Source organism: Diprion similis, chromosome 2, assembly GCF_021155765.1.
Source record: "Diprion similis isolate iyDipSimi1 chromosome 2, iyDipSimi1.1, whole genome shotgun sequence".
NCBI lineage: Eukaryota > Metazoa > Arthropoda > Insecta > Hymenoptera > Diprionidae > Diprion > Diprion similis.
The window spans coordinates 5,261,920-5,278,697 of record NC_060106.1 but is presented as its reverse complement, the minus strand read 5'-3'; the positions used below and the strand labels follow the sequence as shown (position 1 = coordinate 5,278,697).

At 36.1% G+C, this 16,778-nt stretch overlaps 1 protein-coding gene across 2 annotated transcripts in view; it reads left to right on the top strand.

Moving 5' to 3' along the window:
• The window catches only part of LOC124415914, a 49,588-nt gene extending 37,125 nt beyond the window's left edge, over nt 1-12,463 (top strand). For both annotated transcript variants that reach the window (XM_046896640.1, XM_046896638.1), the window contains exons 2-6: nt 2,732-2,925; nt 7,748-7,860; nt 9,106-9,350; nt 9,935-10,086; nt 11,752-12,463. In XM_046896640.1, coding sequence (XP_046752596.1) covers nt 2,732-2,925; nt 7,748-7,860; nt 9,106-9,350; nt 9,935-10,086; nt 11,752-11,964 — 917 coding nt within the window. In that variant the 3' untranslated portion in view covers nt 11,965-12,463. The remainder of the gene's footprint in view (nt 1-2,731; nt 2,926-7,747; nt 7,861-9,105; nt 9,351-9,934; nt 10,087-11,751) is intronic.
• The last annotated feature ends 4,315 nt before the right edge of the window (nt 12,464-16,778 follow it).

Genomic DNA, 16,778 nt, shown 5'->3' with positions numbered 1-16,778 from the left:
CAAAAACGCGGAAATTCGAAATTAAATTTCATGAATGTTATTATGAATATGCGATTTTGTTTAACATACTTGGCGCAAGACTCTACCAGATTCTCTTGATCACATGTCAAGGGAGAAATAACTCGCTGAATTGATGTGTCAATAGATTTATCAATCAACTTTTACCCTGTCACGTGGGGTCTTTCGCGTTTTGCCTTTATTTTGGCTACTTCAAGTGCTTAAAGAATTCTGAAGAAAATGTATGCATCTGCTTTGAAGGTTCTAGTTTAAGATCCAATGTTTAGTTTACAGAATTATCTATTTGCGAAAAATTTGAATAACAAAGTATACGAGGAAAATAAAATTTTTCGCTTTTTCTTAAAAAAAAACTTCCCATTTTTCAACAAATTGATGAAATTGAACGGGGTTAACGGCAAAGTGAAGTTAAATAATTATATTTTCAAGAAAAAAATACGCGCAGTTGGGAAAAGTAAATTAAATGCTCGATTTTTCACCCTCAAAATGGGCTATTCATAATTTTTTAATTAATTTGACAAAAATTTGACAAAACAATTAATGCAAACATATCATTTTTACAGTGGTAATAAACAGGGTTTCTGCATTTTCAGGTATTCCTGAGTTAAATTTCATTCTTATACATATTATATACGATGAATTAAGTAATAACAAAAAGGTCAAGTGTCACTTGGGGTCTTTCGTGACTCGTGGAGATTTCAATCGCTCTGTACTCATCATCTTACTTATCATTCACCCGAATTGATGAGAATTATCGAAAAAAAATAAAAATTTATGAACTTGAGTGAATTACATTGAATTTAAAAAATTAATTCGAAATGAAACTTGATAACAAAAATTATAAAACACATTCACTTACCTCATAACTTGATTAATTTTTTATTTCATGTATATCAACCGAAATTTAAAAACATGTTCAACAACCTTCAATTATACCAGACTGTTCAAACTTTTTATTACACACATTGCACAGCGTAATATCGTTTGCAACTTCATATAATATTATATTTCTTCAAATTAGGCGCCATTTTGGGCTTGCTAAATGGCCCCGCAGGCTTTCTAAGCGGCACTCTACAGAGCCAGTCATCCTCTATCCAGTTACTGTATATATATATATATATATATCAATGGAACTTTCCCAAATTGCTGAAAATTGAATTAAGGTCAATGAAAGAAGCCAGAGTACTTATTCGAATGTACTAATTGATAAATTTATTCTACACTCATTAGTTACGTAACTACACCCAATTTTTGTAAATAAAATATTGGTGACTAAAATTACAGAAAAGTGTGGGTCACTTTAAAAAAAATCATTTCGGAAATTTAATCTTTGGTCTAATCTCCAACTCGTTTCTCCTGTTTTTTTCACCTCAGCAAGTAATTACCGTAAGTAGCGGTAGAGGATCTTGAAGCTTCCAGTGAAAGTAAAACGATGCGAAAACGGTGTGAAAATGAGATGAAAAATAAAACGTTAGAACATTCGTTGTTTCGAGCTTTACTGAAATAGACGAAAACTATGCAGCCACCCTTTGGAGAGGGAGGGAGTCGAGCGTTCTTGACTCATCCCTTTCCGTTTGATGTTAAATTTATCTCTCGCAGCAAGTTCGCCGTTGTCTACATCATCCGTGAAAATGAAACATCCCGACGTACCTACGTAGGAAGCATATAGTGAAAGCCACATGCAGGGGTGGTTCATGATTCAGTGTTGCTTGTGTGCAATATAGGTATAAGCTGGTGTGATGATTAAGCAGGGTTTAACCTCTTTGAACGAGATGGAGTCAAAATTAAAACAGAAAGGTTAGCTTGATTAGTTTCAGTAATAATAGAGGAACCATAATACTAGGAATTAGTTGGAGATGTCAGACCATTCTGACAATAGTTGGAGAAGTCATGGAATTTTCTCCATGATGAATGAAATTCTGAAGAAGAAAAAAACTAGCACCTCACATCAATGTCAACGGTTCATCCTGCACTTTTACTTTTAATGGTGATAAGTACATTTGGTAGAGTAAATTGAATCGATTTTGAGATATTTTTTCGTTCTTACCGAAAGTGGCAATTGCGAATGTTATGGGGAATTGAATGTCACTATTTTTGTTAGTAAAAAATTCATCTTAATGTTTGCATAGGTGACATCAAAACTGTCATAACATATTTTTCGTGCAATTGAAATAAGCAGAAGCTGACTTACCTGACTTTTTCTTCGAGCAGCATTCAAATAAATAATAAAAAAATAAACAGGATTTAATCCAATTAAAAAAGTTTGAAATTCAGCTAAAATAATTTTGTTAAAAAATAGTTTTCCATGGTAAAGAAATTCAGTAGACATTTTCACCTATATCGAAAAGACTTTCAATAAATCTCCGAAGCTCTAAATTTTTCTATATAATTCCAGTACACACACCATCTATTTTTTAATTTCCCACGAGACCCCCTTAACTTACCATTACAATAATTAGATACAAAACTAAATATACTCTTCGTGAATCATCTCGTCGTAAAATTAACAAGAAGAAACGATTTTCAGCCAGGCAACCTCCTCAACGAGAAGCTGTAAATTTCTCCTCTTATTTTTAAGCAGATAGTTTTTGATTTGCCAGACGCGATTCGACGTCCCGATCGCACCCAGATAACCAGGACGCGATGCAACCATACCTATAATCAACGCACATACATCACCGCGTCGGATTCTTATACTTTTTTCAACTTGTTCCAGAGCTCTGCGAGGAATGGGCTCTCGCCAACAGCCGCGAGTGCGTCGAGGGGGGAGTCGGGGGTGGCGGGGGGCAGGAAGATGCCGAGGATCCGGCGGAGGCCACCTTTGCTCTGAAATACCTGGGAAGCACCCTCGTCGAGACGCCCTCCAGCGAGGAGGCCACCGCCGAGGCCATCAAAACCATCATCACCATGGTACCTATACCCATACCTGCTCGATACACCCCGTGCATGTAACGATTCAATGCGCATCTGACGAAATACCGTGAAATATTTTGCACACTTATACAGTCTTATACTCACACTCTTCGGCGCGGCTGATGCGTCAGAAAATCTTTTAACAGACGGTGGGATTCTCACGAAAAACGGAGGTAAAGCTTCGAGATGCTTAGTTCTTTTTTCTTTTTCTTTTTTTTTTGTTTTGTTTGTCCTCAATTTTACGAGTATCGATTTTTTTGAGGATCTTAGGATTTTGGCAAAATGATTTTTAATTTGTTATTTAGATCGTTAGAGCAGAAGTATTCAGCAGGTAAACAATTTGTTGAGTATATAGGTACGTGTCTGAATATTTTTTCTTTTTGTTTTTGTTTTGAGGGGAGTTCTATGACTCGATTGAATTTGCAGGAAAGAAAATCATATCGATAGTCCCAAACAAGCAATTGTTGGAAATGGGTTAACGGTCATGATGATAAATATTCAGATTCACATTTTGAAATTCGGAAGAGGTGATGCATTTTTTGGTATCACAGAAATATAAAAAATTAAAGATAAAACTTTTCTTAGAACTGTGTCTGGAATTAGTTAACACATTTTGAATGTACATTTTTTATTGGTTCTTAATAATTTTGATTGAAACAGGCGTTTTGCATTCTGTTTAAAACAATTATGTATGTAAGACATTTACGGAAGTTGTTCCAAAAATATTACCGAGAAATTTGAAATTTATTCAGCTCGGATTGATATCGTTCACTTTGAAATTGCGTTTTTCACTATTTCATTTCTTACTATTTCGTGAAGAATCTTCCATAGTTTTGAGTCCCGAATAATTCTTGATTCCAGCTAAAAATTATGCCACAATTTTTTCTTACTACTTAAACTATGTTGAATAAAATTTTCATATGAATCGACTAGATCCTAAGGAAAATTCCTTCAATCCTCATTGGCGGATAGTCAAGAACTATTTGGGACCCAAAACTATAGAAGACTCTGCACAATATAGTAATATCAAATATTTCGAATGTAAATGTATTTTCGATGTACATAATCCGAATCCTTCATCCTTTGAAGAGCTTCACGTCCACAGTCAAGTCCCTTGAGAAGTCTTCATTTTTGCGTTGAATTCCGAGGGTGCAAATATCCCCTTCCGGTGGAATTCGTGCCTGTGTGAGCTTGCCAGAGCGCAGGATCCGCGTATTATAATGCGGAAATGTAGGTGCGGGTTGGAGTTAGGAGGGGAGGTTAGTCGCGCCATTCGTAGGTTATTGACATCTGTATAATCCGACACGATAGCTCACAAATATCCAGACAAATATTGGATCGTTCCAGGGGATGAAGAAGACGGAGACAGGACAAACAACCGCTCCTATAACACCCTAATTCGGTAACCATTTGTCAGGAGTTGTTTCTTCTCTCCGCGAGTTCAAGCGATTAGGATACTTCATGGAGTTTGAATTTATTCAAAAACGTAGTCGAGGTAGGCTGGGAAGTGATGAATATTTCAGGACCGCACACATTTTCTGCTCCTTCGTAGATAGGAGTGTGAAGAACGGGTGAATCAAATAAACGTGACTGTTATTCACGTCCACAAAAGGTGCCACCTTATTCCCGCGATATCCTTCACTGCTACCAAATTCATCCATTTGGTCTGCGCGACCATGCCAGGACATTTTCGCTGTTACAGTCTCGCTCGAATTCCCTCGTCTCCATTCATCCGTTCGAAATGCTCGACGTACGTCCTCCACTCTAGTGCAAACGGCGTTTTCATTGGCTTTGGACTCCAGTTTAACCGTTGAACCAGTTTTTATCCTTGCACCAGGAGACACGCGGGGATCCTCGTTTGGTCGAGGTTCCGATTCGTTTCGTGGAGAAGTGACGCTGCGTCCAACGCTTTGCTTTCTCTCTCTTTTTTCTGTTCCTTGAGGCATCTTCTTTTGAAGTGATCTGTACAAGATGACTTCGTTCGGTAATCCAGTAATTTATATTGAATCAAGAACTTCATAGGATGTTGTTTGCACGGAGCATAATGAATGGTTCATTGTGGAAGAACAAATGTAGGAAACCATTCAGTGCGATGGCTATTAGGGATGACATTGGTTCTATGTGAGGAATGAGAGTCTGTTCCTACTGCATTAGCGTCAGTAAAACGCGAATCGCCGAGACGAGGCAGGGACGAGTATTACGGTCTCACTAACCCGTAGAAATTCAACTCCTTTGTCCTACCTCGGATACCGTGTCCTCCAGCAATCCCGACGAGCAGGATTGCGACAGAGTGCAATTAAGATATCCAATTTCTACTGTCCATTGAGAACGCAATAGGATCAGCTTCTTAGACTTTAAGAAATAGAATTGTTCAGAGTCTAGGTCTGATCGCAGGATTACTCGGTCGAGGTTCGACTTGAATTTGAACATAAATGTCTAATCTTAGTCACGCGATGATGGGAATTGTGCTCTGTGAAATGATAATGGAATTCATCGTTCACATTTGGGAAACAGTTTTTACTAAAATAACGATTCACACACTTTCACCTATTCTGGGTTCTTACCATTCCAGTATGTGACCATTTGGAGTTTCGAAGAAGAATTTAACACTTCGGTATGACTTGCTATTCAGGACTTTGACCATTCGAACCAATGACATTCGATGTAACGGCCATTCTGAACTCTGACAATTTGCAATTTCGACCCTCACCCTCTAATTGGCTGCTGAACGATGAGTGTCCACCTTGTCGAAGTCCGTTGGAACGGTGCAACGGCAGTTTCAGATCAAACATTCCCGGCGTGTCCCGAAGACAAATGTCCTGAAGGATGACTGTGCAGCGGACAAACGAGGGAGTTCAAAGTTCGTCCAACTCATTATCCGCGTGCTTAACACCCAATAGTCTCGTTCCTTAACTGGATGCTAAGGAGTTTCGCGAATCGGTTGAAATTAGAACGCGAAGAGGTTGAAGAAGCGTTTCTATCTCGTCGAAACTCGTCGCTGAGAACTGCAAAAATGGTGGTGTATGTATGGTACTTTCTCCGGAGTTGGCCGAGCTGTATTCTGCAATACCATCATCCCTCTCTCGGAAGTCTCTTCAATGAGAAACGCGCAAGTGTCCAGCACGGCTTCGTAATGAAGTTTCAGGCTCTCCTCATTTCGTATACGTGCCACGTGTAATCCTCTCGAGCTTCGCTGCTCGGAAATCCTTTGTTTACTAAAAACTTCTCGCAGCTCCTGGGAAGCTTCAAAGTAAACAACAAAGTACCAAACCTGCTCAAAATGTCCACAGAAAATTTTCTAAAACTCATTAATTCCTCGGACCATCTACGTGATTCCGAATTTCGGATCAAAAAGAATTCAGCCATCTTGTATAAACGAAGTAATAACCGAATTGATCGTGAATTTTCAGTGTTACCAACTTTTTAGTCATTCGGATGGTTGATTTTTCCGCCTGAGAATTAAGGCCAGCGAGAAATTAAGGAAACTTATTAAATCTGTAATATTTTTGGACGATTTGAAGGACGGGAAGCTCGAGTAAGTTTAAAACGAATAACGGCGTGGCTGGAACTGCGATAATTTCCAACAAAATTGAGAATATCGTAACATCTTTTTTGAGAAAGGTTTTATATAGTCTCATTTCCGGGCGAAACCTGCTCGCTTTTCTACTCAAGGAATGGTCCATTATAACTTGAGTTATGAAGACCCTGAGCATGGTCTTGCTGAACCGTTTCACAATCTGCTTCATGGCTTCGCAACTCCGAATTGAAATTCGCCAGTCTATTGTTTGAAAAATTCAGATTTTCAAAGTCTTCTAAAAACTGTTTAAAAAACATTACCTAACGCATTCAACATTTTCAAATCATCATTTTCAATTCAGAATCGCTTAGAAAATGATTCCAAGAAAGTATAAATCCTTGATCACGATCATTCGAAAGCGAAGCTTCCTCTTTATGGGATGATAATTCCCTAGAATGATCGAAGGCCTGGAGTTCATTCATGCACGCTAAAAAAAAAAAAAAAAAAAAAACGCCGGCATATTTTTCGAGCCTCTGATGCCTCCAGGCAGTTCCACCCTCAGTGGCGATACACAAAAAGCGTCAGGCTTAGCACACATCGGGTGTTGGAAATCCTGGTGGGTGGTTTTGCCGCGGGGTTTCGATGCGAGCGAAACACGCTGAGTAAGAACCACCCTTCCTACTCTGACCACACGGCAGATTCATGCCAGCTCCGAAATTTTCGGTTATACAATCGCACCAGCTTGTGTTCACGATCCTTAATCATTCCGTTGAATAATTCTCTGCAAAACTGGTTAATACATCCGCTATTCGCGTGTCCATCAACGTTTTAAAGGTACAGAATTAGGCATAATTAAAAATTTACGTTCATTCGATCATACAACCTAAGTTGGGGTGTGAAATTATAGTGCAAAAGATTTCGACACGGACTTACTGTAATTTTTTTTGTTTGTTTTACTATCTATTTCTATACACTTTCACTTAGTCGACAGTGTCTTTTACGTAAAAGAAGTAAGACAGCGCGTATGAATCTAACGGTGAATTGCTTCTACTTGATCTAAAGATAATCCAAAATTTAGAAAAATCTATAATTTACGTTTTAAATCTGTTTAAATTAAAGAAGTCCCGTTAAATTTATTCACATTCTTTAAGTCTTGACTATTCTAAAAAGGTTCACTTCGTGAACTTATTTCTTTATTTATTTTCATCTAGCGTAGTGGAAAAAATAACGAATATGTTTTCGTATATGTATGTATAAAAGTTACTAACAAAAAGTCTGTGAAATATTTTCTTTTTCCTTCAGGCAAAGGCGAGTGGAAAAAAATTGCAGAGGGTATCCCTGGCGGTTAGTCTACGGGGAATTCGCATGACCGATGTGGCAACGGAAGAGGATCAGCTCCAGGTCTCGATTTACAGGTGAATTAAAACGTCGAATGAAAGTTTATTTCCCGAGGAAAACTGCCGCTGAGTGTCCACTTTTCCCGCATATACGCGGCCAACCGACTCGCTAACTAAAAGGCTAACTTTATTCGCTGTTCCATTATGCTTTCGCGATCGGTTCGCTGTTCGCTGCTTTTCGGTCCAGCGAATATTCCCCTGCATGCATCGATTCAAGTCTGCAGGCGAATTCGAACGTTATTACTCGCTTTTACGTGCAAGGAAATTATTCGCGGAAATGGAGATGAATACATCAGACCACATCTCCAATTTTCATTAAAGCTTGGCTAGTTCTCGCTAACTTGGCGTCAAATTATTCATTTTCAAAAAAGAGGCATTCATTGAATTATGATTCAGCTTCCTAACCTAACCTATTTGTTTCTCGACGTTTAATTACTTAAATAAATCTCGAAATTCCCCGGAGCGAGTACCGGAAGTCGCCCACTCGAGGTCCTTGCTTTTATTCGTCGTCAATGATGCTACTTAAATTTCTCAATCCCGATTAATAACTCCTTCAGAGGATTCGGCTCGCTCTTTGAATACTCGTTTTCATTCCCGTCTACGATCCGAAATTCCCGAAGCTTTGCACCCCGTCTTTTGCCACCCCCTGACCCCCCGCAAACTCGCGTGTAAAGTCACTTGCAATTAGTTTCGGGATAGCGTTTACTAATTGTACCGGAAACTGAAGAGGCGAGTCTTAACAAACAGTGCACGTTTTGCCAATTATTCGAGAACAGAATGGCGTCAATTTCTTTATATTGTTCATCCCAATCCCATTAGATTCAATAATGTTTAAACAGAGAAGAATAAAAGAGTTCTTTTCATTCTTTCATTATACCCTTAAATTCCTTTTTGACATTGAAAAATTGAAAACAAAACGAATTTTGCGAACTCTTTGACGTGGGAGAAATTGCACAGTGTGGTATGGAATATACAACGAGAATAAACGATATAATGTAACGCTGAGTGATAATTCGTAGCGAATATAATCGGATCAGGCTAATTATAATAAAGAGGATTAGGTATATTGCGGTTTGAGGAAAATTCCTGCGATGCGAATAATAAATCTTTTGTGGAATAAATGCTTTCGGGAATCGCGATGAATGGCACCGCTGAGCTGTGTCTATCTTACAAACCCTGAAATTTTTTAAAACCTTCGTCCTTGATAATTTCAAATTTCAAGTAAGCTGACGAAGGGTTCTCATGAGGAAATTTAATTAACAGGATCTCTTACTGTTCGGCTGACGCGACTCACGATCATGTTTTCGCCTTTATTGCGACAAATCTCAACGAGACGATGGAATGTCACGCTTTTCTGTGCCCTAAGAGGAAAATGGCTCAGACTGTCACTCTCACGGTGGCTCAGGCCTTCAACACAGCGTATCAAGCCTGGCAGCTGACTCAAGTCGATCCTCGTATTCACCACACGACTGATAAGAGCCCTCCGATGACCGACGAGAATTGCATTGGTAAATATTGAACCGTTAATAAATAGAAATCGATGTTTTACGCTGTTTTTTATCCAAAAATCACGTAAAAGTGACAAGCGATTGTACATTGAATGTGAAAGTTTGGCACGAGAATTTTTTCTAACAATAAGTTCAATTCCAAATGTTGTTTAATAAAAATGCAATTCGATAGAGAATATGAATTGATATTTGAATACGTATTTATAAAACGTCTCTATGCATTCAGATACGCGTACGTATTTGTTATGAAAATAAAAAAATTTCCAAGAGAATTTAAAAAATCAGATAATCATTTTAATCACGATCAATAGATTCTATTCGTTAAAGTTATATCACGCACTTGTGATATTTGATTGCGATTTTATTGAAAAAACTTAGCAAATTATAGGACATTTATATTTTACATCGCCGATTGTTATTCATTATACATTATCAAATTGTTTTAAGTGTCTTTTAAAAAAATTCCTGCACTTTGTATCCGCTTGAAGTTGTGAATTTTAATATGTTTCGCATCTGGGTAGATTATATATACGTATGTTAATATTATAAAACACTCTTTGACACATTTGTAAAACGATTTACAGAATATCACGACAAAATCGTCAACGAGATGAAAAACAACGAGATGCATAACCGACAGAATAATCAAAATGTAAAACGAAACAACATCAACGAGACTCAGAAGAATCTCTTGATCGATTTATCGTCCGATTCCAAGCCAAAGGAAAAATCGTGGGTATGTGTTCTTCCTTTTAAAATATAGAATGACATCATTTGCAGTCTAAAAATATACACACTTTTTTCGAACCTATGGTAAAAAATTAGAAATAAAAAAGTCCTTTATCATCACCCTTGAAAGACATCAAATCGGCATTCGTCAATTTTTAGCAGCTGAACTGAAACACATTTTTTTTAACACAATTTTTTACATATTTTCAACTTCTCTGATTCAACTGTTCTTTATCTCAACCTTCGACAAGGTTAGCTGGCTAAAAATGGACACTTTTTATTGATTTATTACGAGTTATTCATAAATTGTGTATTGAGCAAAACTAGAAAATATTTTATTCACAAGTAAAAGTTTAAATATCCATCATTCATTTTAGATCAGTTCAAAATTAAAAAAAAAAAAAACAGCAGATTGGATCGATTTCGATTTCGAGGTTCGATTGTTCTGTAATAAAATTACTAAAAAGTATCAATTGTTGGCCAACCAACCAATTTTATCTTAAAGTAAAAAATTCGGTACAATTATAATTATTAGGATGGTTCGTATTTTCAACTTTTTCGGAATTTGACCGGAACCAAAATATAAATTGTTATTTAAATAATAATTCCAAATGATAAAATACGGAAATCTTCTCGAAAGTACAGGTCTGTATCTCAACCCAAAACCCTCTCGCAAGCTCTGTGAAGTTTGCTGTATAAATTATAAACAGTTTTCCTCAGCTTTCAGTATCCATTTATTACATCGTCAGACTAGCTATTTGCTGAAAATATATCACGTGTACGAAATTGATCAAAATAAATGTTACTATTTGATAAAAAATATCAGCATCGTCAATAGAACATTTCATGTGTAACTGTCCACTGATATCAAACTCTCAAATAAGTCAAATTCTAATTGGGTACAGTTGACACAGAATGCTCTATACAGGAGATGTCGATATTTTTATTGAATATTGGAAACAATGATCAATGGTTTCTCACAGTAACAGATTTTTTAGCAAACAATTGTTAAAGTTAAGATCGAGATTTGTGCTTTGAAGAAGTTATTTTTATTTATTTATTTGAAACCAATATGGAGGGAAATAGAATAAAAATTGGAAAACAAAACCATCCTAATATATGAATTTTTTCCTGACCGTAAAATTAATTGAGAAGAAATATAAAATTCGTGGGTATAGACGGTGAAATTTTTTTATTTAAATCGGGTGACGTTTCGGTCTAAGCAAAAGGTTGACCTTCTTCATAGTCTACAAGAAAAAATTTGATGCATACATGCATTTTTTCATTATATTTTAAGGGGAACTTACTATTACTATGACAACAGTAAATTACAATGTTTTTAATTTTAACAAAGTTTTTTCATCAATATCGTTTAATTCGGTTAAAACGATATTAATCGGAAAACTTTACTTAAATTAAAAACACTGCGATTTACTGTCGTTATATTTACACTAAGTTCTCTTTAAAATGTAATAAAAAAAATTCTTGTGTACAATCGATCTTTTGCTCTGATCGAAACGTCCTGCAATTCAAATAAACAGTTTAAACCGTTGATACCAACACAATTTATATTTCTTCTGCGATAATAATTATTTATACAAAAAATGTTCCTTCTCTCAACGAGTGCCTCGTTATTTCAACCTCCTCCCCCCTCTTTCTACGTACAACGCAGGTTTGCTTCGAGGAGGAAACAGCACTGGACAACAAAAACACCCGGAACAACAACTCGCCGACGAGCATCCCGATGTCGACCCTCAGAGCGACGTCCACGTCCACGTCGACGTCGACGTCGACGCGCCTCGTCACTCCGAGACCTTCACCTTCGCCCTTGGCCGGGCAGAACGCCTGGGGCGAGTCCAGGTCGGTCGACCTGATGTGCTCGTAGCCCTTATAGCCTAGGGCCGACAACTTCCGCGATGTGCCCCTCATCACCGGACTCTGGAAGCACCTTTCGGCCAGCGGTATACCGAGGAAGTTTTCCTCCTAAATTCTGAACCTGAGACGTGCGCCAACCACCCCGAGGGATAAGTCCGCTCCGTTATTGCCCTCCTTGCGAAGATCCTGCGGATTGAGGGAATGGATGGACCGACAGATTGCGGTTTTTCTGAACCCTCAATTTTTGAAAGCACGAATTTTGGAAATTGTAATTATTGCAGGGGTGACTCTGATGCTGTGGCTAGAATTAATCACCTTGCAACAGCTGCAAAAAATTCGCGATTTTTACAAACTTTGATATATTTTACCCGGAAATTGTTTGGACGGGATGAAGTTTAGTGGAAGGCGTGTACCCGTGAAGAAGCGGAAAATATTTGAGAAGAAATTGCTAGTGAGAATTCTAATTTTTGGTTTCAATGCGAAGGAAATAAAAAATAGAGAAGCGCGGAATATGTTTTGCGGATATTTTTATCTACATTGGCAAGGAGAAGATATATAATCTAAGGAAACGGATATTCAATTGAAACCTTGGATATACATATAGAAGTAGAGAAAATGCAAAGGGAATGTATTGATTCTGAATATTATTTTCTAATTCAGAAGTGCAGAAAGTTCGCAGTAGAGACTTTTGTCACGTGGCTGAATGGTCGGAAGTAATTTCAATTTTTCCGAACTCGATCTCTACTATCCATTTTGTTATTATTCTTCCATTTTCCGTTGGGCAACGGTATTTGAATTCTAACCAAATCATTCGTAGAGATATTTTAAATAGAAATCTTGCCATTTTATCCTTGGGATACGAATTCAATGCGGAAGGAAAAAAGAATTGAGACAGTCAGTGATGAGCCGCTTCGGCTAATAATAAATAAGATGGAGACTCAACCCGATTTTTCTAAAAATCAAAGCTTATACTTTTTGCTTCTTTTCTCAATATTTTTCTATCATAGATTCATCGTCATTAACTTCGATGAATCCACGTTTTGTTCCATAATTATGGCGAAAAATATTCGCATCAAGTTAGTATTCAAATCAGATATCCAAGGACCCAATTTAATAACGACGCAGGAATTAAAATGTCGAAAAGAAATTGGAGTTGCATAAAATTCTGCTGCTGATGATCGGGAAATTTAATTGCGGAATGCATAATTTATATTGTCGTTGGTGAATATTCAACGTTAATAATTCGCAGCCAATCACTCGTTAATAAATTTCACAATTCAATGATAACAGCTCTGCTATTGAATCAATATTTTAGTCAGACCGAAGATTGGTTTCAATTTAATAGGTGAGCTAATAAAATGAAATATACGGGTTTGAATCGTTGTGCGAAACATGATACATGATGCGATGTTCCATAAGAATTTAAACAACTTTGTAACGACTGAAGATTTTTTTTAGTATCAAATCGGCTTTACGTAATCACAAAGAAACACATATACCGAAGATAAGAAATATTTTTTTGCTGTTTGCAATTTAAGTCGAAAATAACAGTGTAAAGTTCTGATTCTGAATTTTCCGATTCAAGAATAAAAACTGCTTGATTATAATTCTAGTTGCCATACTGATGTCCGTTAGTTTTATCAGAAGAGTTGGGCTGTTGAAAATCCGTTTATTTCAAGGCCCAATAGCTTGTATCCCACCGGAGAAATGCTGTAGATACGTTTATCTGCATAATTTTATCATCTTTTAATGTTAAATCTTTGTGATGTTTTATATATTATAATATTTGTTAGTGGAAGACCGAAGATTGTTGATAAAACTTTTATTGGAAGTTAGTTTCTCAGACTGCACACAGGCGGAATGAGGTTGTTATTGAAAAAGAAAGAGGATAATTTTGTTAAGAGGATCGAGAGCCAACCGTAGCGAATGAATCAAAAATGAATGCCAAAAAGTGAAGAAAAATTAAAAATACTCATTATTAGATAATTATCATTGTCGTAAATCGGTCGGACGTGACTCGTAGTTGACAGTAATTTTATATATGTATATTAGAAGTATAAGTATATCAAATGTATAGTTATTCTTGAATAAGTTTAAGCATAGTTTTTAGCCGATATATTATATATGTGTGTATATAATATTTATACACATTCACACACACTTGATTATATACAATTTTATCACAGTTTTAGTTATATAATAATTACTTATAATTATAAGCGATGTAACGTTAGTATATAAATAGCGATCTATAAATGGGGTATAAAAATACACGTATACATATCTGACTTAGATGAATATTTATTATTTTTAATGAAATGTGTGAGTATATTTTTTGATATAAATAGATTAGTCGTTAAAAACCTTTAAACACATGAGGGTTACGATTACTATGGAAATATCGTTCAAGATGACGAAACAAAAATTCTGTTAAAAGTTTGAGCTCTTAATATTAATATTAAGAGGTAACTATTTGCGATTTTCCATATCCCGTTTAAATAACACGGGAATTTTTTTTATTTGAGAATTTTATTACTCAACAACGGATTGGCGTATCGTAAAGAACAACACTTTTTTACTGAAACATCGAAATTTTCCCGAAATTTCCGAATATTTAACAAGAAATAAGTTTTTAACGTAAACTATTGTATAAAATTTATATTTTTTATCAACTTTTGAATCAGTAGACTTACGAAAAAATCGCAAGAGACCTTTTTTGTAGATCGTTCAATTTCTTACAAAAATATGTATTGTTCTTTACGATACGCTAATCAGTCGTTGAGTAATAAAATTCCGAAATAAAATTAAAAAAAAATTACCTGTGTTATTTAAAGGAGAAACGTTCATCGCAATAATAATAATATATTAATATTAAGAGCTCAAACTTTTACAGAATCTTTTTTTTTCGTTACCTTGAACTATATTTTCACGGTAACTAACGAAAAAAAATGGTAATTTTTTTTGGCGCACCCTATCACATATGCATGATGAAAAAGAAAACCTGATTTCAAACGTGAAATTGTCTTCATATGACGGTATAAAAATCCAATTTTGTTTTAACTTCATGAATCCGATCAAACTTGACCGAATTCATAAATGCCATAGATGTCGTCGATCAAAAAAAGTTCTGTGATTCAATTTTCGGAAAAAAATCTCATTGAAACAGATAAATAAAACGTTGTGTGAAAATTCTTTGGTCATATTTAGTTGGCTGGTTTTGTTGAGAATTTCCGGTGTACCGACCAAAGGACTGAAAAACATTTAGACTTTATACCGACCATCGATAAAGTAGATTTTAGCGAGCCATTGATGATTTAAACGCAGACGACTTGCGCTTCATTGGATTCAACAGACGCCTTTCATTGAATCAGAAGAGTTACTATCGCGCCAAATATTTTTTATTACAAAAAATGGTAGTTTTCATGATTTTATGAGTGTTTTGAAAGTAAAGAATTAGAAATACGTACATTCTAATAATAGAACGGTAGAAATAAAAAGTTTGGTTCGCAGGAAATTCACGATATTTCTCAAAGTTTTGATGCTTAAAAAATGGCGAGATGGAAATTCAAAGATTCGTATTCCGTGGATAATAGAACGCGTAAATATCTGTTAAAAAATAATTAATGCCTTTCATATTTCAGTCAATTCGTTGCATCACATAATCTGATATTTTGTACAATTTTCATCCACGTACAAAAAAAAAAATATGTTGAATACATCGAACATGACGATCAAATATAGCGAAAGAAATGTTCCGTTAAATCAAATAAGTTCAGCTTGACTTGATTACACGTGTGTATAATCGTTAATGTTTCATTAAAATTTTCTAAATTAAGGATAAAAAATCAGCAGAAAAATGCCCAAAAATCTTATGTTATTCGAATGAGAAAATTCAATAGCTCTGACTTGAAATTTTTTTTTGAACACCCGCGACTATCTAACGATACTTCAATTGAATTGAATTGAATTGAACTGCGATATATTATGCCATTAAAATGTGGAAATTCGAAGGCTGCAGTGCGGAACTTAGTGAATAATTGGCTTGTTTCTAAGAGTTATAACAAATCGATAATCATTGAGAATCAGGTGACTGCAAGGGTTGCCGTTTATTCAGCCCAGCGACGCCGCAGCGGAACCGGAAGTCGAAAGAGGCGCCGCGTCAGCGAAGACTGAAAACCTTGGCACTGCGTAACTAGGCGCCATCGCCTCTCGCCCTGGATACCGAAGTGCCCGAGGCACTTGAGCGAGGAAAGAGCGAAGAGCACCTTTTGTCCAGGAATAAAATCTACCCTCGGGTTCTTAAAATCTTTTTACACCAACCTCAAGCCAATCTCATGATGTATATTGGAACCTCCAACAGGATATTTCACCCTGGGATAAACGGAAGTGGAGTGCTCATCGTATTCGGCGTTGATTAATTAATTAGGAAAGGACTTCCAAGCAAAAATGTTCGTTTTATCCTTTTCGTTTTCAATTTCACGCAAAAGGAAGAAGACCACTTTTTTCGCGATACTTAGTGTGGAGAAGACGATTTTTTATAAGATAATTACAGCCTTTGGGATAAACAATTCAGTGGTATTAATCCAAAGAGAATTACGGGTGAAGTGAAGAGAAAAAAAAAGTTTAACGAAGCTACTTATCCGAGTTTCGTTGTAGCGTGATTAAAGCATTTTCAATTAAATTTTTCTACGAATATTTATTGTTAAAACGATTAATATTCATTGGTTGTTAAATGATTATAACAGATTTCATCGAGACGGAAAGTTTATTTGCGATAGTTAAATGTTTTTTTTCTTCCCTAACCTGTTTGACAAAGAATAACGA